The sequence below is a fragment of the Brassica napus genome, chromosome C6 (assembly GCF_020379485.1).
Source record: "Brassica napus cultivar Da-Ae chromosome C6, Da-Ae, whole genome shotgun sequence".
Classification (NCBI taxonomy): Eukaryota; Viridiplantae; Streptophyta; class Magnoliopsida; order Brassicales; family Brassicaceae; genus Brassica; species Brassica napus.
This window is the reverse complement of record NC_063449.1, coordinates 43,864,255-43,889,152: the sequence shown is the minus strand read 5'-3', so window position 1 is coordinate 43,889,152 and position 24,898 is coordinate 43,864,255. Positions and strand designations below refer to the sequence as shown.

The window sequence follows — 24,898 nt, the reverse complement described above, 5'->3', positions numbered from 1 at the left end:
GATTCTCCTTGACAAAAAAATACACTTTCTTACAAAGCATCATTGTCGGTGAGAAATTTAAAAGCCTATTCAGCTCGTGTTTGTGTAAGGAGAAATATTCTAAGGAAAAAAAAAAAAAAAAATTATAAACCTAATTTGCTCAAGAAACTTATATTTCTAAATCAACATAAATCAAAAAGTTTTTTTTTGCCAAATATATGAAAAAGTTTTAATTTTTGATCCTCTGATATATTATCATACTATTGACATACCCATAGGCGATAGTGTAGGCAAACGAACTATGTAAAATCTAATTTTGCGGTGCTCTCGAATTCTTCTACGTTCTTAAACGAAATGGAGCTTTGATCAGTGGCTTACCATCGTCCATTACAATTACACAACCTTACCATGATTTTCTCGGAGAGCAAATGCTCAGTTTGAATGATGGGCGGCTAAATAGGGATAATAAAATCAAAGGACGCATGAAACATCATCATATATCAAAAGTAAAAAACACAAAAGGCCATGAAAAGTTAAATATTGTTATTTATTTTAATATAAGAAATAGAGTAAATTATCACACATGAAAAATTAGAGTTCCTCTAAATGTGTCATAACTAAAATTCAACTATATCAGCTTAAGGGTGACTCTTCTTCAATCCTCATAAGGATTTGATTCACAGCTGCTGCAATATCTTCCACTGTATTCAATTGGCTCCCTTCTTCAACCTGAACCAATCCATTTTTCTTATTAAAAATTAAAGAAAACTTAAAAAATATAAATTACGTGAAAAGGGTGATTCAGTAAGAAAAAGTAGAGTGAACAATATAAAAGAAAATGTATATATTTCGAGGAAGAAGCTTAGAGCATGATTAACTCAGGGTTCTTAGCGGAAGTTAAAAAACTGTTTCTTAACTTTTAACTAAAAAAGTTAAGAACAAGTTCTTAAATAAGGTTTTAAGAACCGGTTCTTAGCTTTTTTAGTTAAAAGTTAAGAAACCGTTTCTTAACTTTCGCTAAAAAACTCATCATAAGAACTCCGGGTTAATCATGCTTTAAAAACCTTATTCTAAGAACTCCGGGTTAATCAATGTCTTATGAATCTGTACCGAAACAAGTGGCGTCATTTCGTTTCTGCCGTGCACAGTACATCCACAGTTCTGTGACCACGAAAGTTTCCACAGTACACATATCTAGCAGACTAACACACATGCATAGGCATGTCATCTTTTTGGTCCCTGATTCTTACAAGATTCATTATTTTGACACATTTTTTTATAAATAAAAATGATGATTTTGACCCCTCAATAATTGAAGCCGGCACTAACCAAGTAAAAAAAAAACGAACGATTTTCATTGTTGTTATACAAAACCTTTTTGGCCCAGACATTAAAATCTCAACACGTACGAATGAGGGACAAATTAATTAAATGTGCGACAAAAACACACAAATTAATAAAACTTCCGTGATGGGAAAAGAATCTATGAATCATTGACCCATGTAACTAGCAATCAGAACAGTGGTTATATATTTATATTAGTGATCCATTAAACCACTTTAATTTGGATTTGAAACACAATATAAAACCCTATATACGGTATTATATGTCACCCTAACTTTAATTTCCTTATGAAGCTAAATATATATTGAAAACAAAAACAAAACAAAAATCCAACAAGTGAGAAAAAGTACCTTTAGGCTTATAGAATAGAGGACAGAGTTGTCATGAGTGGTGACATTGAGATGAAGAAGTGTGAGCCGTAGGCTCTGTATCGATGCCACCAGTTTAAGAAGCTGTTTCGGTCTCTTCTTAGCAAGTATCTTCACACTTGCATGGCTCTCCACCATCGTCACCTCTATCTCCGCCGTCCCCTCAGCCACAGACGACGACGAAGGCCGGCTCGAGTATTGAGGAAATGCAAAGAAATCTGAGAACGGTCCGGATGAGCTGGCGGAGATTGTGTTGTTCTGGTCGCCGGCGGAGGCGGCGGTGGCTCCGGTGTCTTCTGTGGCGGTGATCTTTACCGGAGGCTCCATTGATTGTAACTGATGTTGAAGCTCCTTTAGGTAGTTAATGGCTCCGCCTACTATTGACGCTTGATCTCCCTTTAACCATCACCAACCATAGGTTTAGCTCATAGAAATTGCAAGACGTATTTTCAAAGCAATAAACATTTATATTTCGCACCTTGTTTTAATATTTGAATATTTTCACAAATTTATCATGCATATATAATATCTACACTACTTTTTAGGCAATGATGTTCAAGACTTTTATTTATGCTCCCACAATTCCACTACAAAAAATATCTATAGACACATGATCTTATATTATGAAAACAATAACATTCTTTGTATCAATTATTGAGTCAACATAACGGCTTTCATTCATTCATCCATTTTTTTTATCAAACTTATGTCTAAACGTATGCACATATACATGCATATAGCCTATGTATGTCCTCATGAAACTAGAAGTCTATAACATATAGGCTTTGGCTTTTTCTTTCTTATCGTTTCTTTACTTCTACGCGTGAAGAAAATATCATATTTCACGCGCTCACACACACATATACATATATAGTTATTGTATGTAGAGACTAACCCTCTGAGAATAACAAGGTGGCATGAGAGAACGGAGAACGGCGAGGTACTCGTTCATTTGTTTCCGCCGATTTCTCTCGACGGCGATGTGAGTCATCCTCTGGTTCTCGATCTCTTCTTTGTTCTTGTTACTCCTAGTCCTTCTCCTCTTCCTCCTCTCTCCTCCGGTAGCCGCCATATCCGAGGGCGGAGGATGGTTCTTGGTGTCGACGGTAGATCCATAAGGAAGCTCGTGTGGTGGCCACTGAAGATCCACCTGATCGTTGTAACTATAATCAACACTGTTATCTCCGCCTTTACCGTTGTAGTTAATACTCCCAAACCCTTGTCTTTGTTCTTGCCCTAGCTTAATGTTATTCTTGGTGTCTAGTGGATCTTGATCTTCTCCTTGTTGAAAGTATAAATCGTGAAACGGAAAGTCTTTGCAGGAGCTGTAGGACAATGGATCTTGCAGGTAAACAACAGCCTCTAAGGCCATAATTAGCTACAAAATTAGTTGAAAGTATACTAAAAAAAATATGAAAAGGGTCCGAGAGAGAGAGAAAAGAAAGACAGAAAGTGATTGTCTCTCTCTTTTTGCTTCGAGAGGAAGACAAGTCAAAAGGTAAAGACACACTATAGGCAAATTAAACTTGTAATGATACCTCTACAGTAATAAAAAGATTAATAGAAAAGATTTCTCTAAAAACTCAGCAAAACTGAAGAACAAAAAGGAAAGAGAAAAGAAACAAGAAGGTCAAACAAGATCGTGGTTTAGATGGATGGAAGAGAGGAGAAGCTTGTGAGGGTATAAGGCTGATATATATTCGTAGTAACAGAATAAGTACCAAAGAAAATCGAATCAACTGAGCTAAAGAGTAGAAGATATAGAGAGATATGTTGTATGTTTTGTTTTGCACGTGAGACTATAGACCGGTCCGCAAACCCAGAGAAAAGATTCTGTGTGTTTTGGCAGGCTTTGGGGCTTTGTCTAGTTACACTCATGTTCTAGGAGAGAGATATAACAAGTTGAAGTCTCAAGACTCTCTACTTTATACGTTGCTATGAATTAATGTTTTTTGCCGTATATCAGATGCGTCGCTATAATCAAATGAAAACTAAAATTAATTCAATTTTTTTTAAGATTAATGAAAGTTAAAATCAGTAAAAATAATTCTGAACTGCTTGGGATTAATTATAATAATTATTGGGGTAGTATATCTATAACCTTTTAGGTGTTCAATTAATATTTTGCTTCTATGGTGCGTCTGCGTGGTAATGCGTATAGATAGAGATATATATAAATCCAAGTTTTTTTTGTTGTTTCTATGTATCAGTTCGAAATCTTAGGCCTATTTATACGAGTAATTTTTTTCCCGCGAATGATGCGGAGACTACGACCGCTGATTTATTCTTTTTTATTAACTCATATCGTTCATCAATCACATAATCCTACTCGTAATGGAATAACTGTAAGAACATTAAAAATCATGCATGTCTTTTTTTTTTTTTGATAAAGGGCTTAAATCATGCATATGTCCTAGAGCTTATTGCCTTTATAGATACATATATTGTATCTGGTGGTTTATAGTTTATAGAGTTGAAATTCATTTTCAAACCAACAAGTATGTATATTAAATTGTATAAATGGATATATACTAATTATAAGTAAAATTTTGGCTTTTTAGAAGTACATAATCTTAACAACGTTGAATAAATATAATTTTGTATAGAGACATTCATTTATTTGCTTATAACCTTTGTATAAGAGGCAATTGTCGGGAAAATATGGATACTAAACGGAATGAATGATTGTGAAAGGTCTTTTAATTTTAGTGGCTTCATTGAAAGTTTACTAATGCTTCTATATTAGAAGATCTAAATTTCACATTCCTGAAAAAAATGTTTTATTAATTAATTATGCAAACTAATAGAGAAACACAAGAAATCTTCAGTACAGTACAAGTAAAATCGGTTTAGCATAGATTATAAGAAGGCTTGAAAATGGTGTAGTGTAAGACGACAAACAGAACGATATCTAGAAAATTCATAAATAGTAGATGATATACGTATATTCTATGTAATCTAGGTGACATATGCTATATCATCCTTGAAATTTGTAAATCTTTTTACGTTATGAAGTCTTGTTTATCGTCATCTTACTTAAATTGCGTTGGCAAGGTTATTCTGAAATTGTATGGTGGATATTTTCTTTTAAACAAAAACTGGAAACATAAATTTATCAATACGTGCACATACAACCACACAATTTCATAGTAAACATTGTTGCTATGTTTTGGACATTTAAAATGATATGAGAGTCATCGTACGTGCATATGTATGTAGCTTGTATATGCGCAACTATATTGTTGTTTTACGTACGAAGACGCTTTATAGCGTAAACGATAGTCTCACTGTACATCATATCACATAGGTATCATATATGTGAAAATACATTCCGTATATTTAATACTGGTGTATACTAAATCCGCTGCTAATGTAAAAACGCATATACAAAATTATGTATATTCGATTAAAAGATAACATATATTCAGTTTTTCACCAATGTTTGGTTCAAACGTTTTGTTTATACATAAGAAAAAATTTGGAGGCCCGAAATTAACCCTTTGATATATGATATCATTTAGAGCATAAATCATTTCTTCCAAATGGATTAGAAATGCATAACTCAATCTGTAAAAATAAGGTGGAACAAACACCACAGGACCACCAACGAGTTGGTTGTTAAAACGTCTTTAATAACAGGAATACTAGCAAAACAACAAATTCCGATGAAGCTATATATAATCAACCTTAAAATCAATTACCCGTTTAAACAACCTACTTGTATATAAATTAAGAGAAAACATGAAAAGAGATGAAAGTTACCTTTTAGCCGTTTTCGACTCTCTACTTCTGGCCGCTTCATGCATTTATTTTTTTAATACGAAATGATTTGGAGTATAAGAGTTTATATGACTATCATAAGTATGCGCATGTTCTGAAAATGGTGATCATAGCAGTCCATCTTTCAAATTAAAAAAAAAAACATGCATCCAGAAATGGCAAGAGTTTTTTTTTTTTTAGTTAACGTGGGTGATCCGGCGATCGTGGTCAACCGACTATTTCTCACGGGCCCACGGCACTCCACGTATTCTTATTCTTACCATTTAAGGCAGCTCGGATAGCCAGCGCGAGTCGAACCTGCGGGAAGCGTATTGGATCCGGTCCTCAACTACCTTTAGGCCAACTGCGTTGGTTAATGGCAAGAGTTAACAGTCGCATTTAATTTCCATACACGGTCCAAATTAATCATAAAGCAAAATTCACGGATAACAATAGGAATAACATTTCGGTGTGTGGGGTAATTACTTTACTAATGTAATCATATCACGTTCAAACAAAGTATTATTGACGTTGACATATGTAAAAACTAAAGAAAATGATAGCCAACTTATGTGTGTCACACACATAGCTAGACCAATGGCCAACTTATGTGTGTCACACACATAGCTTTTACAACTTAAAGTTCGATGATTTTAATTTGTATACAGTATTAATTAACTAGCTACGTGTGTGTCATCTTTCCATTGGTCTGATTTAACCATTGTACTAATTAAAATCATCGAACTTTAATCCGGAAGAGAAGATGTAAAAAAATGATGGCTATGATACGACTTAGGAGTTAGGGTTGCTATGTAACAAAATTGGTTGTTTACTTATACCAACCGAGAGGGACAACAACTTAAATGTGAAGGATCCAACAAAATAAATCTTTAGAAGAATCCGAAGGATCTCAAAATAAATCTTTAGCTATGATTCTCTTGTCTCCTCCGTGTACCTATATTTCTTCGAACTTTTTCTCGCCCGGAAAGGATACAATACTTTCAAAACCATCCAAGTAAGTATCCTAGTAGGAAAAAACTATTCCACGATTGCAAAGCTTGAAAAAATCATCTGTTATTTTTTTTCAAGGTCGTGAAAACTCTAATTGATATAACATGAAACATCTACAAGAGCAGGCACAGCGTCAATTTGAAGAAAGAAAAACATCACTAAACCGGGTCAAGATCTGAAAGATGATCAATTAAACTGCATGGCATTTTGTATATAATACATATTACGCATATTATATTTTATTCACACAACTTATATCATTATTTCATAAACTATAAAAATTTGGTTAGAGCTGCTATATATTGGCGACGGAGTCAAGTAAATTTGAAAAAAGAACGAGAGAAGAGTGAGCCATGTGAGTGGCTCACACAACACTCTTGGTCTCTCTCTCATAATAGTCTCAAACACTTGTCTTCTTTCGTTTCCCAATAAACCAATCCAAAGTGCTCTTTCTCTCTCTATTCCGATCAAAAAGTTGAGTAGCTTTCTGCAGCAGTTCCATTTCCAATGTCCTTGTTTCCCGTCAAGCTTGATCTCAACCTTTAATAAACTACACTTGATTAAATCCACGATGAATCAATTTATTCTCTTATATCAAATGGGTTAAGTTATTAGTTGACATAGTGATCTCCAAAGATTGGTGTCTTCTCACGTTTATTTCAAAAATATACTACTTCACGGCTTCACATAATACATTATTGTTTAGTAATAAAATCATGCATTTCTGTAAGAATAGTAATGAATTTTGAAATGCCTTTTTTGGACAAATGAATTATGCATTATCAATGTTTTGTACTCCCTCTGTTTTTCTTTAAATGAGGTTTTGGAAATTATCACATAAATTAATGCATTCAATATAAATCATTTTATATCCTTCATTAATGGATTATTATGTCTCGTAAAACACATGGAATAGAGTAAATATAAGGGTAAATATTGTCCTTTGTCATTTTATTTTGCATTGTTTTCCGTAAACGTCAAATATACCGAAACAAAACCATTGTTCCAAACGTCATTTATAAGAAAATGGAGGGAGTATATATAAACTCCCCATCCGTAACTAGTATTCTATACACTATAACTAGTTGATTCAGCCCGACAGCTTGAATATATAAATACGAATAGTTACATATCTAAATAGTTTTCTATCGGCTCAATAAAATTTCAAAATTCGATAATGACCCTAATTTCCAGCAAGACATTCCATACGGCTTTTTTGGTTTCTGATGGTTTGTAATATTAAAATGTCAATATCTGAGCACTTTTTTTACTAAAACCGAAGAGGTTTTTTCTTGTGGGGTGTGATAATTTCCAGTAAATAACAGTTTTTATTGATACAATTTTATCATATTCCTATCCAACTTGAATTAAACTATGATCGAACCCAAAATAATCTAGGACACTACACTGTAACAACGATTTTTCAATTCTTAATTTACTCGGGGACATATACTCAAATAACACGTCGCAAGTTTTCCTTTGTCGTATGCAGTTTGATGTACGCTCCTCTACATTTCTCATGTCCTTATTAGTTACACGTCTTTATTTTGATCAATTACTCAAACTTAAGAACGTAATTATTTAGTCTAACTTTTCGTAAATTATTCGCAATGTCGTGGCCATATCTTCGTTGGATTATGGGGCGCATATATTAAATGAATTTTATTTGATTTATCAGTTTTCCTCTACCTTTTTCTAACGGTGTTATATATTACCGCACTCTGTAAAATGATGCTTAGTTTCACAGTAACTAAATATTTCAAAACAGGAAAAAACAATTAAAAAAAGAAAAGTGTTTTGCTAGTATATTATAGATATTTAGATCTTGATTTATATAATCTTAATCTACATTTTAAAATAATTCGCTGAGATTAGCATGTGGTTTAAGCGGAAACTCCGCTACCTGAAATTCCAACCCGAGGACTGTACTTGTTCGAATCATGTGTTATGTTCGTAATATTCTATCTATAAGTTTTGTGTTAGTTAGAATATAAAAACAATCGGTGAATGACTAGATGTTTTATATGTCAATATATATAGGGTACAACAGTACGTGTTTCTGGGCTCAAATGAATAACCTCATCAGCCATCACATGCTATTATAAATCCATGGAACAGCCCCCCCCCCCCCCCCCCCCCAATGATTTGATGCTGGGAGTGGGACTAATATTGATCTTAGTTCCATTCAAAACTATAAAAAAAGGAATTGTAGGGATCTTATTTAAACATTATATGATATGTAGTGCAGATAATAGTTACAGCATGGGAGTTTAGCTAGCTGTAAAAAGAGTCAAAGTCATCCTTTATAGTATATATTTCCCTAGAGACAGTGCAATCTGTAATTAGCTATACAAATAGGTTGCAGGGTTTGAGTTTTCTTTAGCGAACATGCCATGGTTCCTTTTTTTTGTCGCCTCAAATTTTATTATCCAAACACACATTATCGACCAAACACGGGTGTTTACATCAGATCTAAAATCCAAAAAGAGATAAACAAACCGGTGATTATATGATACCTCACCATACCAGTCATCACATTGTCATGTAATAGAAAACCCTCATATTTAGTAGTTATTTAATTACTAGAATCTCAGCATAACAAAAATTAAACTCTAGATACAAAACACAATGAGATTATAAGCCAGATCCACTCTGTGTATTGTGTTGTGTACACTATACGAAGCGTCAACTTTTGCATGATTTAAGATCTTTAGAACACCTGCACTCTGCACCTCACATTATATTCAGTTATTCACCATCTCTGGAGCAGTCCATTCTGAAATCTATGGCATTGTGGCTGACATCACCACTATTGATGCAACGTTTTCTTCTATTTCCTTTGTTTGGATTTCCCGCGCCTGTAATATTAATGCAGATGCACTGGCAAAGTAGGCATTCTGTTCTGCTGAACTATTTGCAATGTAACCTTTAGATTGAATGAAAGATGCGTTCCAAAAAAAAAAAAAACTTAAAATTATTAAGACAGCTGATACACAATCACAATCAATGCATTATATAAAAACTAGAATTCTTTATTTCCTTATTCGTATTAATAACTACGGATAGATTAATTACAATTCAATTAAGACAACTTAATTAATAAGCGTTGGTATTCTTAGTTTATGAATTAGGATTGATTATGATACTGTGCACTAAGAGTTTTGATGATTTTCCCTTTTATCATTGGTTTTAATGTTTCCTTACATTAGGTTTAGGCATTTTTCTTTTTACCATTAAATTTTATCTCTTTATAAAGATTTCATATGACTAATAATAAAAAACCTTTCAAAAGTTAACTTTAATCTCTAAAACAAAGCTTAGGATTAAGAGGAAGCTTGGGTTTCTCACGCAAAACGGGCTCATATCATTGTGTTTATGAGATTGCTTGACAAGAACCTGGTTTACAGTATACTTTGTATTTATTTAGCTTTTTTTTTTCTTTTTTTTTGGGTCAAATTGTATTTATTTAGCTTTTTTTTTAAATGTTTTACTGGATAAATAACTCTTGACTTTTCGCTGCAAATTTAATAGAAACGTAGAAATAGTCTCTCGTAGTTGTGAACAAACCGACACACACTTTTGTGACTAATCTCACCAAAACAGGTAATCAACTTAACTCGACTCATTAACCTATACTGTAATCTTTCCGGTTCTGTCTAGAGAATTGGAGACGCATGGATCAGCGTCCTCAAGCTTTCTCACGACATCTCTCATGCTTGGTCTAAGACTCGGAAGCTTTGTAGTGCAGAGAAGACCCATTTTCAGAACCTTAATCATGCTTTCTTCTACGTAAGTTGACAAAACTTGCTTGTCCAACACGTTCCGAAGGTTCCTCCCATCTTGTTGAATCTTAAAGAACACATAGTCAACGATGTCCTTGCCCTCTCCAAACTCGTCTTCCACTGGTCGAAAACCCGTCGCTAACTCTAGAAGAACCACGCCAAAGCTGTACACATCGCTCTTCTCAGTCGCCTTGAAGGTGTAAGCAAGCTCTACAGTCATCACATCACATGATAATCACAACAAATAAAAATTCAGTTTGAAGTAAAAACGTAAAAAAAAAAAAAAAACAAAGTGATGGTTAATTTAAAACTTCAGAAAACTCACCAGGCGCCATGTAGCCATGAGTCCCAGCAACACAGCTCCATTCATATCCCTTGTCAGCAACTTTTGCAACTCCAAAATCCGCGATTTTCGACTCATAATCCCCATCAAGTAAAATGTTGCTAGACTTTATATCTCTGTGAATGATGGGAGGGCAACAATCATGATGCAAATAAGCTATTCCTTTAGATGCCCCTAGCGCGATTTTATACCTGTTTCGACAAAAGGGACAGCATATTCAAAACATTTATCTATCTATTGTATAGTCTTGGATCCATACTTAAACCATTTGAGACCAAACAATACCTCTTGTGCCAATCTAGTTCAGGTAATCCACCTTTGATATTCCGGCGAAGAGCTTGATACAAGTTCCCATTCTCCATGAACTCAAACACCAAGTAACTAGAACCTCTTCCGACCAGACAAGCGTAGAGTTTCAACACGTTTCTGTGTCTGATCTTCCCAAGAATCTCCATTTCTGAAACAGAGACCTCTGTTTCATTGCTTTCTTCTTCTCCTCCTCTCCTCAACCACTTAACCGCCACCGTCCCACCACCTTTTTTCAGATCAACACGGTACACTTTCCCCGCACTTCCAGCTCCGATCACATGATCTTCCTCCAATCTACAAATCTCCTCAGCGTCAAGCTCCATCTGATGAAAAGATGCAATCTTCCACTTCGCATCTGCTTTGTTGATATCTTTATTTTCCTCACGTATCTTCACTAATCTGTAACGCAACGAGAAAAGACCAGTGACTAGCACCACTAGGACTATTGCAAGAGACAAGAACAAGAGAGCCCCATCTAGTGATCGGTTCTTGTGCACGTGCTGGTCATCAGTACATAAACTCAAAACATGTTTCTCGCTTTCTTTGACGTCATGATTGTCTACACAAAGCTTCTCGTTGCGTGAGAACGCGGTGACTCCTCCCACGGCCAAAAGATCCGGTGGTATCCTTCCTGAGAGCTGATTCTCAGACAAATCTATAAAACTCAGCTTCAACTTCACTAGACTCACAGGTATCTCCCCCGTTAGCATGTTCCCCGAGAGGTCTAGCGAGTTTAAAGAACCGATCTGAGACAAACCGTTAGGGATCTCACCGGTCAACGAGTTCTCAGCAAGATTCAGATCAACAAGCCTGACGCAGTTCGTCAACCCGACAGGGATCGAATCTGTTAATGAATTGTTTTCAAGATGGAGAGAAGACAGCTGTTTCAAATCTCCGAGCTCCGTCGGAATCTCGCCGGAAAAACTGTTGTTGCTCAGATAAATCCTCTCTATCTTCGTCAGTTTCCCTACCTCCTTCGGAATCTTCCCGGAGAATCTATTGTTCTGCAAGATCAGCTGACTCAGCTCCGTCGAGAGTCCGATCTGAGGAGAGATCTCTCCGGTGAGACGGTTATGGCTTAGATCAATCATCTTAGCTAGCGGCAGAGACCAGAAGCCTTCGGGAACGTGACCAGTAAACCGGTTCTGGTTAATCCTGAGTCTTAAAAGAGACTTGCAACCGGCGTAGGTTCCCGGAATCTCGCCGGAGAAATCGTTTTCTAAGGCGAGCAAGAATAGTAGTTTGTTGTTTTGGCATAAGAACCGAGGGAACGGACCTGTGAACATGTTCTCGGATATGTCCACCGTGTCCAACGGCGAGAACCGGCCGGTGTTCGCCGGAAAGTTACCGGAGAAGTTGTTTCTGTAGATTGATAGCGAAGAGAGGAAACGCATTTCTCCGAAACCGGGAGGGAAGTCTCCGGTGAAGTTGTTTTGATGGCAGTGGAAGACTCTCAGCTCCTCGAGAGCTCCGAGCTCCCGAGGCAACGCGCGGCTGAGTTGGTTCATAGAGACGTCGAGCTCTCGGAGACGAGTCAGGTTCTTGATCTCCGGCGGGATTTCGCCGGTGAGTCTGTTGTCGTACAGCTCGATTTTGGTGAGGTTCGCCAGTCTCGTGATCGAGACTGGGAACTCACCGGAGATCGAGTTCCTGGAGATGTCGAAAGTGTCGAGAGAGATTAGATCGAAGATGGAGTCCGGAATGGTTCCGGTTAAGTTGGATCTAGCTAAGTAGAGCCACGTCAGCTTCTTTAAGGCGCCAAGACTCTTGGGGATCTCGCCTTGTTGGTAGTTGTTGTTACCGAGACCGAGTGAGACCAACCGAGTCAAGTTCCCGACCCAGTTCTGAAACTCTCCGGTGAGGAAGTTCACGGAGACGTCGAGGACTTCTAGGTTACTCAGAGGGGAGAAGTCAGGGATGGCACCGGAGAGACGGTTCGTGGTGAGGTTGAGGACTCTGAGGTGTGTGCAGTTGAGTATCTCCGGCGGTATCCCGCCGGAGATTAGATTGAAGGGGAGCGATAAAGTGGAGAGCTTTGTGAGAGAGGAGATCGCCGGTGAAATGGTGCCGGAGAGGTTCGCGTTTTCTAAAGAGATCCCGGTGACTTCGCCGGAGAGTGGGTTGCACGTGACGCCGTGGAAGTTGCAGGGAGAGTCGGAGGGTTTCCATGAGCGGAGAACGTCGTGAGGGTCGTTGAGACGGTTCTTAAAGCGAAACAGAGCTTGTTTCTCAACGGTCGCAACGACAGTTGGCGGGAAGAGTGAGAGGAGAATCGTGGCGGTTACGGTGGCGAGTATGCCACGTCGGATGTCAGGTGTTCTCGTCATTTATGGCGATGTTCAAGGGCAAAATGGACAATTGCCTAGCTCAGGTCTTCATCATGGACTGGTCGACGCACTCGCTCCTACATTTAAAAAAAAAAGATATGAAATCAACAAACCAACCACTACAAAGTTTCACAATATTGTATTTAACTTGGTATGAAAATTTGTGTATACTAAAATATCACAATTAATCATCTAAGCAAATACACTAATGCGTACGTGGGTGGTCATGAAATTATCCCATACATAAATATATGAATATTTTAACAAATGAATCAATCATAATAAAGATTTTTTTTGTCAAAAGAGGTTCATGTGATTCTTACCAGGTTTTAAATAATTAATAAATTAAAAGTTGTATTAGATACGTCAGGTATACTACAAGTCTGCAAACCAGTTATTTAAATGCAAATAATGTTTTTTTTGTTGTTAAATACTATAAACTGATTGGGTATACTAAAACATGAAGTTGAAGAACAAAATTTATAAGTACGTAAATGGACATATAAAGTTTGCTTATGTGCTAAACATAAACAAACTCCATAAGTGAGCTTTAAAGGTACTCATTACAGTGCAGAAAGGTTAGTTTCCTCAACTATATGATTATAGTTGAATCATTTGTTTTGAAAGTAAAGCAGATTATTAAAAAGCATTGGACTTTTAGTGAAAAAGAACCAAATATTGAGGATTGAGTGTATATGAAGGATTAATGATCAAACTACATATAGAATCAAGAGATCACAGATCAAAATTAGTGGATAAAGGAACTATTCCCTCCGTTTTTAATTGTAAGTAATTTTGCTTAAAAGCACGAATATTTAAAAAATTGTTATTTAAAAAAATATACTATTTAACCAATTAATTCAACCAATTATTAAAAACTTAACATTATTTCATTGGTTACACAATATCCAATAAATAAAAAAATATGCATTAAAATATGTAAACTATTATATTTTGAATTTTTTTTTTTTTGCTAAAACTAGTTACATTTAGAAACGGAGGAGTATTTGTTAATTTATTACAGCTAGTACCTCCCAATGTTAAAATTCTTTTGAAATTTATAGTTACAAGATCTCCAGGTTTTTCATTGAATCTATACGCTAAATCTTTATAAAATAACCATAGATTGAGTTAAAGATTGAATGAGAGGCTTAAAGGTTCAAAACGTAACCAGGAAATCAACTAATTAAACAAAAACTAATGAAGAATTGTACCTGAGAGAAAAGAAAGAAACCAAGAATCTCAGGTTGGTGAACGATCCTTCTTAAATCTGTTGAAGGTAAATTCGAGAGAACATAATCGAAAACAAGAAAGAGGGTATTGAGAAGATTTTTGATTTGTGGTTTCCTGAAAGAAAAAGGAAAAACACTTTTTAGTAACTTTCTTTGGCCACTTTCTAAGAAAATCTCTGGGGAACAACAAAACGGAAGTTCTGATTTCGAGGTTCTTGAATACACCAGATCAGCTGATTCTTAAGATGTTAATAAATTATTAGGAATATTATTTTTTTTGGTTTATCACAAAAGATAGAAGTTTGTGAAGAACAGATACAGAGAAGGATGTATCCATGAAATAAGAGAGATATATATTTTGAAGATTGGGAGAAGAGAGAGAAAAGACAAGAGTCAAGAGAAGCTTGTCGTGAGACATGGAGCCAAAAACGCTAACCATATATTTTGTGGAAATCATTTTTGTCATCTATATTATTAAAAGAGAAGTATCATTTGAAAATGTTTTTACTTCGTTAATTGAACTCCTTTTTGTTTGTTTGTCTTTTTCAGTTGCATTTATGAAATATCCTAAAACGAATAAAACTACCTAATTTATTACTTGTCTTTTCAGTTACATTAATGAAATATGTTTAAATGAATTTAAACTTCCTATTTTATTGTTTGTCTTTTTCAGCTATCTTAATGAAATATCTTTAAATAAATTTGGACATAATGTCATTTAATCAACCAAAAAAAACTCATGAGTTATCCTTACGTGCATAATTTTAATAATGGAGATTTTTAAAATGTGCATCGTTAATATATTACCTAAAACATGCAGCACTAATATATAACATGCATCAATAAAACTAGAATTTGACTCACACAATTGTACAAATATTATTTTCAGTTGATTAAATTTAAAAATAATTATTTATTCAAAAAATATTTAAGAATGACTATGTTTTTAAAAATTATATGGTATTATATGTTCATAACTCATTTGTCATTTGATAAATTGTTAGAAAGAAAATTTTAGCATAATATAACTCAGTTGTCATTTGTTAAATTTATGGTTTTTATTTATATTTTTTATTATTTAATTATAATATTTTCATTTTATATTTGAAAGATAAATGAATTTTCTTTCAAACAATATTTTTGTAAATGTATTTTTTTTAAAATAATCAATTAAAATTGTTATTATCATTGAATATTATTATTTTTGACATAATTTGAGTTTTCGTTTACATCAAAACTTATCATATTTTAGGATAATTTTAATTTAAAATGTAATTTTCATATTTTTCAATCAAATTCTAAAAATATTTTTAAAATATTTTGTTATAATTGTTAAAAAAATATTGAGTTGCATTTCAAATAAAAAGGTAAAGATATTAAAAATATTCTAATTAAAATATGTAAAATTTAATATAGTTTTAATGAAATGGTCAAAATAAAAAAATTACACAAAAAATAATCATGATTTTTGTTAACTGGGGGATCATTATTTATATGATATCGCACACGAAAGAAAAATTTCTGTTTTTAAAATTATCTAATTAACTCTATACTCATTTTTTTAAATATTTTTATATGATATTACACATTCGTAAAAAAATAGATAGTTTAAGATGCAAAAAAAATATTTATTTAATGAATATAATATGAACGAATATTACAAATAGTTCATTTAATAAAATAAATAATTAAAAACCGAAAATTCATCAGGGTCTAGTTTTATTTTAAATCGACTCTAACCATATATTTTGTGGAAATCATTATTATTTTTAAATAAATTTGGACACAAATCATCTACGTATACTGATTTTGTGTGCGTGGGTGATGATGCTCTTTCCATTCTACAGCTAGCGTCACTTTCAGATCATTATAAAATCCAACGGTGCTCATATTTTTTTTTTAATATAAACAATTTATAAAAATGTATGTAAAATAGTTTAATCGCTGTAAACATTAATAATCTTTCGTTTTATGTCTCTAGATTTGGATCTATTCGTTTTTCTCTGTAACAAGTACTTGATTCTTCCATCGATTTTTAGTGTGTAATATAAGTAAGAGAATATCTATCTTTACATACTAATCAGGTTCTTAAACCGTCCAAGTTGTTCAGGCAAATGGGTATTCAAAAAACACTATTAATCCAATTGGTAAGGAATTTCGATTTAAGCTTTGCCTTTAGAATTATGGCTGTAAAATTAGTTGTTAAGACTTTGGTTATTAGTTTAAGTTTTATTAAAATAAAATTGATAGTTAAAATTGTAGAAGTTTGAAAAAATATTTTAAATATTTTATTTTAAAAATAAAATAATACTACTTTTGAAAAATTAAATATATATGATTGTCAAATAGTACAATATGGATCTCAAATGAACAAGAAAAAAATTCAATGATTAATTTGTCAATCTTAAATTTTAATAAAATTATTGCAAATTTAGATAAGTGATTTAGTTACGAAGGAAAGAAGAAAATAAAATATTTTAGTAAAAAAATAAAAATATGGAAAAAAAGTTGCAAAAGTGGCTTTAGAAAAAATAACACAAAAGAAGAGAGAGAAACTTATCTTTAGAAACTTTAGAATGATTAATTTTTAAAAAAGTTTGATCGGTAAAAAGTAACTTTAGAAACTTTTTAATCCCACAAAGCCCTAACACCAATCGGACCCTATATCTACATAAGCATGGGCATTTTATCCGGACCCGAAGACCCGACCCGAAACCGGCCCGAAAAATCATGACCCGATCCGAAACCGATCCGATCCCTTTACCCTATTAGGTCTTGTTATGAAGGACCCATGGGTCTTGGACCTGGCCCGACCCGAATCCGAGACCCGAGTGGGGTACCCGAAAACCCAAAACTTCTAGTATATATTAGGTATATATGGGTGTTTCAGTTTATTTTTGGTATTATGGATATTTTTTTAAGTTTCAAATTTTAGTTTTTGGGTAAAGTTTTGGGTTTCCGATAAAAATTTAGATTTTCAAAAACATAATTGGGATAATCAGATAAAAGTTTGGATATTTTTATGTCTTTGGATCAGATTTTATATAAAATTTCTCATATTTTTTTAGTATTTAAATATTTTCAGATATTTTCTGTGTGTTTTAGGTATTTTTTTGGATTGTACCCGACATGACCCGGACCGAACCCGATCCGTAACAGAACCGAATCTGAATAGACAGACTCTAATTACCCTATTGGGTCTAACTATCTAAGACCCGACCCGACCTAGACCCGACCCGACCCGGACCCGAAAAAACCCGAACCGGAAATTTTAAATTACCCTATCAGGTCTGAAACTCTTAAACTCGAAGGATCCGGATCCGACCAGAACCCGATCCGAAGACCCGAATGCCCAGGCCTGTATCTACATACTAATCAGGTTCCTAAGCAGTCCAGTTGTTCATACGAATGGGTAGTAAAGGAATTTGAAGAAAGTTATATGTCATAAAACCATATAAATGATAATAACAATAGATGCGGACAGAAAAAATATACAAAATGATACGAGAGAAAAGAAACTTATCTTCATTTAAATAAATCAACTTGTCGATCTGAGGAGAGATTAGTATTGAACATCAATTCGTATCTTTTAATTTCATGCATAACTTCAATTGGTATGAACGTCATTCAGAATATGCATTTACATCCAAAAGTATTCAAAGCAGAAAACTTATAGATACATAATAAGGCTTTTATTGTCAAATGTTTCATTTTTGTTTATGTTTTCCTTATATTTTCCTCATATATTTATTTTTATTTTGTCGATCAATATTTTTTTTGCCATCATATCAATATTTTTATATATTTGTAAAATTATTATTAAAAATAAACTCATCATGAAATTTATTTCAAAAAAATAAAATGAAGTCAACCATTAAAAATGCTTATAGTATTGAAGCTATTCATATCTTTTAATTTCATGCATAGTTTCAGTTGTTGAACTTCCTTAAATCTTGAGGATTACAACTATCATTCAGAATATGTATTTACATCAACAAGTTTTTAAAGCAGAAAATGTTTCTTTTTCCTTATATAGTATGTTTTATTTTTTACTTATATTTTCCTTATACGTTTCTTTTTATTTTGTAAGTAAATTTTATATATCTGGAAAAATATAATTAGAAATAAACTCATCATTAAATTTATTTCATAATTTAATTTAACATTTTAAAAATATTATATATGATTATATAAATTTTATGAAATTATTATTATTATCAAGATTTAGTATTGTAACAGTAAAAAGTAAATTTAAATTATGTTTTAGACTTTTTTGGGTGAAGTATACCATTCTTGGTTAGAAATCCAAGTGCTTCTCGACTTTATAATGATATGAATTATCAAAAGAAAGATGCAAATAAGCAATACCTTTTAGCCGATTCACTGCAATTATATACATAATTTGATAAAATTGACAAAATAGTCATTTTCTGTGCTATTAGATATATTTATATATATACTTAAACCATTCAAACTTTTCTAAAAGGAAACCTAATATTTGAAATCAACCTTTAATATTTTAACAAAAAAATCCACTCTACTATAATTCAAACACCAAAAGATTGTCAATTTGAGACTATGGATCTAAATGGTAATTAATATGATGAGTGAAAATAGTTAATTCATCTTTATTCGTTAAATTTAACATCATTTATAAGGAATGGTTTTCTCCAAGGTTCATTCTCATTTCTTTTGATTAAAATCATTAACAAAACTATTCTTTATTAAATCCGAAAACACTTAAACAAATGTTATATTTTGCTTTACTACAATTTTGTTTTTTTTTTCATTAATTTTCTCTTTGTTACTATTATTTTTAATGGTCACATACAGATAACCTCCATTTTGCAGTTATAGTTGTTAGATTAATCATGATAAATTTATTATCAAAATGTTGGAAATTTCCTTAGTTTTAACATAATCTACAGAATATGATATTAACAAAAATAAAATAAAGTAAAACAAAACATTAACGCATTATTTATAGTTACTTGTGATGTATAGTAGAAACTCTATAAATTAATGCTCGATAGTTTAATAAATTTTTCTGGTCCTGAGTTGTACCAGTTCAAAATATGATACAAATCGATAAAATAATAAGATAATAATATTTTAGAAAATCTTATGTAAATATATGGCCCCGTTAAAATCATAAATTAATAATTTTTGTATATATACATTTTAAGTAAGTACAAACAAACAATTGCATTATTTTCTTTATTTCACAAAAGAATTATCTTTTTATTTTCTTAACACTTCAATATATTTTGCTAGTATTTAGTAAGATTATATCTAAACCACATTTAAATGTTATAAATTATATTTTATATACACCAAATAATACAATAAAAATAATCTGAAATTAGAATTTCAAAATTTTAATTAATGTAGACTGTAAAATCAATTATTTTTTTATTTTATAAAAATAATTCTAAAATAAAAATCCAGAAAAGAAAATTTTTATAAATTGTAAATTAATAAAATATTATAGTGCCAACATTATTAATTTATAAAGGTTTTACTGTAGTTGAAAACATACGAAGGTTACTGGAGTTATTTTATATGAACAACGAATCGAATAGATTCCGAGTAGTTAGGCAGAAAGGAACAATTATTTCTGTACCGTTAATATTCGCTTACAGTCTGGAAAGAAACTAAAAGAACATAAAAAAGGAAAATAAAAATGTTGTTGCGTGGATTTCCCTTTTAAGTGAAGTATGATAAGAATCGTTTAACCTCTTCATTATCCTTTTCTTTCTACATCCATCGCTCAATTTTATCCCTTTGATCAGAACCTAATTCTTGTTTATCTACAATTAATATTTACCGATTTATTATGGAAACTATCAATTGGTCAGTCTCTTTGATGCATGTCAAAGAGTAATGTTATCCCTCTATAAAACTGTTTAGCCATAAACACACAAAGTAAAAAGTTAAAAGTACTGTGAGGTTATTATCTATCAAGTAAACATCTGATAACAACTAACTTATCTTAGAAGTAACCTTATCGTGTAGTAAATTTATAGGAGCTACTATATACTAACTTGGTATTTTCTTTATCAAAAACATTTTCTTGTGCATACACAACAACAACAAACAGTGACAATAGCACTAACGCAACACTATTGTCTTCTACAATTTTCTTATATAGTCTACGTTTTTTTGTCAAAATAAGTCTAGGTTTAGATTCTCTTTATTAGTTGATTCTATAGTTAATATCGGTTAATTGGGAAGAGATACGGTTTAAATTATTAGGAGAAATGAAATCCGAATCATAGAAAGATCTTGGATGCTGACTCCCCCAGCTGTATGCCTGTATCCCCTTCCCTTTTCACATTGGCTACTTTCTTTTCCATGTCATTTTCCATATTGGAGCCCTACATATGATATGGTAGAAACATATTCAAGAAACTCTGGTATATATTTTTCTCTCCCAAGTGTAGAGATTGGTAGATGCATTAGTGAATCAAGGTAACAAAGTAAGAGACAAACCTTGGGTCCGAACCTTGGATCCGATTGGTAATGACTGTAACTTTAAAATTTTTGCTGTAGAAAAAAATCTTTAGACTTTTTATTGTGTCTTTAAATTTTATTGCTGTAGAATTTTATGTAAATCACTAAAAAATTGCTTTGGATATTTGGATCTGCAGAGCACTTGTACAGCTGTAGGTTATTTCAAGAGCTGTGGTTTCAAAAAAAAATTTAAAGCTTGATTGCTCTGAACTTGGTGCTGTAGAATTAAATATGGCTGTGGACAGCACCTACATCAACTACCAATCAACCGCCTTATGTTATTGTAACTATTCATTTTTTACTATATACTATTTATGAATTATAAATTCGTTGGAGTTTACTCAAATGAATCGATACTTTATATAAGCTCATACATTTTTTAGCATGATATCAATATACAGAAAAATAGAGTCCGCTAATCCCTATAGACTTTATTACAGTTTTGTTTTCAAAGATCTTATATGCATTAAATTTATAAAATAGCTGATCTTCCATGCACAACATATCAAAAATTGCAATTTCCACTATGTAAAGACATTATTGGCAGGAAACGATCACTAAGTTTGCTGATATTATATAAAATAGAAGTTAACACTAAATAAATGAGGTTTCTGTGAGGAGAAAATAGCTAGCCAAATAGTGAAAGTAGGGCCGACGTTAGCTAACATTACAAATGTATACAATAATGTAAATGTGATGGGTGTCTACCATCTATAATTCGTAGAGTAGGACCGTCCAACAATGATAATAATATTGATCGAGAGGAGAAGCAGATAAAGAAGAGCATATCTGGACTGTCTCCATACCTCTACACTACAAGAAAACACACCGAATTCCGACGGAGGTTAGGTCGTCGGACATTTGTGACGGAATACTGACAAATTTCCGACGAAATCCAAAAAAATTAAGTCGTCGGAATTCCGTCGGCCATTTCCGACGGAATTCCGACGAAATATGGTTCGTCGGAATTTTCCGACGACTTTTCGATGACATTCTGATAAAAAATGTAACCGTTGTAGTCGTCGGAAGTTCGTCGGTATATTCCGACGAATTTCCGACGACATTCCGATTAACAGCAAAGTCGTCGGAATTCCGTCTGTATTTTCTGACGGAATTCCGACGAACCATGTGACCGTTGCCGACAAATATATATGACCGTTGTATAGCCGTTTGGGATTGGACAATTCCGACGGAATTCCGACGGACTGCTTTACATCCGTCGGAATTTCGTCGGAAAGTCGTCGGAGGTCCGTAAGCAATTTCCTATAAGTACAACCCCTCCTCATTCAACTCATTCACACTTAATTCTCTCTTCATTCTCTTTAGTCATAACAATTCCGTGAAAATCATGTCTTCTGAAGTTTATTATCGTTCGTGGATGGATAAACCTCATTTGGATCCGAACACCAATTTGCTTACGGAAGAATACGTTCAAGGGATTGGAGAATTCATGAGGCTTGTTCAACAGAAACCGGATGCAAAAAGTGGTATGTTAAGATGTCCCAGCTCTTCTTGCAATAATAATAAGGTTATAAAAGAATTTGATGTTTGGACTCATTTGTATATGAAAGGGTTTTCACGTAATTATAAAGTTTGGTACCTTCATGGGGAAACTGGTTATGAATATGGTAGTACTAGCGAACCTCAGCCTGTTAGTGAACCTTAGTCTGATATTAGGTTAGAAGAATCTAGAACGGATATAGATTATGGTGTAGGTACTGAGCAGATGGTACATGATCATTATAGAGGGGAAGAACCAAACCCCGAGTCTAGGAGATTTTTTGACATGTTGGATGCAGGAAAACAACCTTTGTATCAAAATTGTAGAGATGGTCATTCAGTCTTATCATCTGCAACTAGATTAATGGGTATTAAGACAGACTATAATTTGGCTGAAGAATGTATGGATGCGATTACTGATTTTGTCAAAGGTATTCTACCTGAGGATAACCTTGCACCGAGTTCATACTACGAGGTTCAGAAACTTGTTGCAGGTCTTCAACTACCGTATGAAGTGATAGATGTATGTATTGACAACTGCATGATCTACTGGAGAGCGGATGAGACACGAAATGTATGCAAATTTTGTGGGAAACCTCGTTATCAGGAGACGAGGGGAAGAGTTCCGATCCCATTCAAAAGAATGTGGTATTTGCCTTTGACGGAAAGATTGAAGAGGTTGTATCAGTGTGAGCGCACAGCAAAAGCAATGAGATGGCATGCAGAGCATTCCACAAATGGTGAGATTAGACATCCTTCAGATGCAAAGGCTTGGAAACATTTCCAGTCAACATATCCAGAATTTGCGGAAGAGAGAAGAAATGTTTATCTTGGATTATCTACTGATGGTTTCAGCCCATTTGGAAAGCATGGAAGGCAGTATTCTCTATGGCCAGTTATTCTGACACCGTACAACTTACGGCCGAGCTTGTGCATGCGACGAGAGTTTTTGTTTCTCTCAATTCTCGTCCCCGGGCCAGATCATCCTAAAAGATCACTAGATGTGTTTCTTCAACCACTAATATATGAGTTGCAACAACTATGGGCGCATGGTTTTGAGACATACGATGTTTCGCGCAAAGAAAACTTTCAGATGCGGGCAGTACTTATGTGGACAATAAGTGACTTTCCAGCATATGGTATGTTATCTGGATGGACAACACATGGGAAGCTATCATGTCCATATTGTCAAGATGACACAGATGCTTTCCAACTAAAGAACGGAAGGAAAACGTGTTGGTTTGACTGTCACAGACGATTTCTACCACCTGATCATCCATACCGCAGGAGTAAGACTATTCATAATTTTTTACCAATATAATTAATTAATGTTATATATTGAACTAATACTTGTATAATTGATATGTATAGGTGTGCTACATCAGTTACCCTCGGGTGACGTACAAAGATGATCCATGGGTTACTGTAACGCAAATCAACCCAAGAGGACGAGTGGATGGAACTTCTGATGATGATGAACCATTGCAACCAGAGTCTACCAGCAACGCCCAGGCAGTTGAAGATTTGGAAAATGTTCAACTCGTTGAGAATTTGACTGTGTTTGGACATGATGCTGTCGTACATTCAGAGCCGGAAGCCGAGGTTGGGGAGTTTGATGAAGATTCAGAAGATTCTGATTAGTTTTTTTTTTTTTAATGGTCCGTCGGAAATCCCTCGCAATATACCGACGACATAGCGACGACAACGGGTTTCATTGAAAATTGTAAAGGTCGTCAGTATTTCGTCGGACAATACCGACGACATTCCGACGAACTTGTCCAGTTCGTCGGAATGTCGTCGGTATTTTCCGATGAAATACCGACGACATGTTTTTCTATAAAGTTTCAATCATAAAAATCTATAAATTTAGATGCCAAAACTATGAAAATAACACATAATAAGTGTTTAGTATAGTATTAGATCGCAACCGTTCAAATATAACAACTCATTAAAATATTTATGTATGCATATCATTGTTTTCATAACATCTCATCTTAACATTATATACTTATACAATCATATTTATATAAGCTTACACTACAAAAAAATGTTGTTGTGTAAAATCGTGTTATAAAACATTTTTATTGTTAAATCTTTATGCAAATACTATATATATTATCAAAGATTTGGATTTTGCATTTAGAAACTTGAAATGAACACCCTAAACACTAAGTCGTCGGAATTCCGTCGGAATATACCGACGGAATGTGTCCGTCGGAATATACCGACGGAATGTGTCCGTCGGAATTTCAATTAGCCCGGGAGAACCAAACCGCTTGAAAATTTTCGCGAATCGGCATTTGGTATATTTTAATTATACCGACGGAATACCGACGAACCCGTGTCCGTCGGAATCCTCGGAAATAAAAACCCTTCTCCTTTCTTCTTCGTTATCTCCGCGGCCTCTCTCTCTCTCACAAACACTCCGGCG

At 33.7% G+C, this 24,898-nt stretch overlaps 2 protein-coding genes and 1 long non-coding RNA gene across 3 annotated transcripts; 1 reads left to right on the top strand and 2 right to left on the bottom strand.

Annotated features, from left to right (window-relative positions):
- Window positions 1–456: 456 nt before the first annotated feature.
- Window positions 457–3,285, bottom strand: LOC106389126 (transcription factor bHLH96-like). The gene is made up of 3 exons (XM_013829319.3): window positions 2,587–3,285; window positions 1,674–2,087; window positions 457–708 (listed from the first exon to the last, which is right to left on the bottom strand). The coding sequence occupies exons 1-3, from the start codon at window positions 3,061–3,063 to the stop codon at window positions 613–615; spliced, it is 987 nt and encodes a 328-aa protein (XP_013684773.1). The 5' UTR covers window positions 3,064–3,285; the 3' UTR covers window positions 457–612.
- On the top strand, window positions 2,963–3,738 carry LOC111205318. Its single transcript, XR_002657793.2, has 2 exons — window positions 2,963–3,189; window positions 3,279–3,738. It is a non-coding gene; the product is annotated as an uncharacterized LOC111205318 (long non-coding RNA).
- Window positions 3,739–9,960: 6,222 nt separating this feature from the next.
- LOC106376826 (receptor protein-tyrosine kinase CEPR2-like) lies at window positions 9,961–14,915 on the bottom strand. Its single transcript, XM_013816956.3, has 4 exons — window positions 14,437–14,915; window positions 10,872–13,299; window positions 10,569–10,777; window positions 9,961–10,453 (listed from the first exon to the last, which is right to left on the bottom strand). The coding sequence occupies exons 2-4, from the start codon at window positions 13,220–13,222 to the stop codon at window positions 10,092–10,094; spliced, it is 2,922 nt and encodes a 973-aa protein (XP_013672410.2). The 5' UTR covers window positions 13,223–13,299; window positions 14,437–14,915; the 3' UTR covers window positions 9,961–10,091.
- Between the last annotated feature and the right edge of the window lie 9,983 nt (window positions 14,916–24,898).

Excerpts from the sequence above, each read along its gene's own strand:
- LOC106389126 (XM_013829319.3), bottom strand. The coding sequence starts at position 3,063 with ATGGCCTTAGAGGCTGTTGTTTACCTGCAAGATCCATTGTCCTACAGC. Across the intron at positions 2,088-2,586 it reads CACCTTGTTATTCTCAGAGG|GGAGATCAAGCGTCAATAGT; the intron begins GTTAGTCTCTAC and ends TGATGGTTAAAG. Across the intron at positions 709-1,673 it reads TCTATTCTATAAGCCTAAAG|GTTGAAGAAGGGAGCCAATT; the intron begins GTACTTTTTCTC and ends GGATTGGTTCAG.
- LOC106376826 (XM_013816956.3), bottom strand. The coding sequence starts at position 13,222 with ATGACGAGAACACCTGACATCCGACGTGGCATACTCGCCACCGTAACC. Across the intron at positions 10,778-10,871 it reads GAACTAGATTGGCACAAGAG|GTATAAAATCGCGCTAGGGG; the intron begins GTATTGTTTGGT and ends TTGTCGAAACAG. Across the intron at positions 10,454-10,568 it reads TCATGGCTACATGGCGCCTG|AGCTTGCTTACACCTTCAAG; the intron begins GTGAGTTTTCTG and ends TGATGACTGTAG.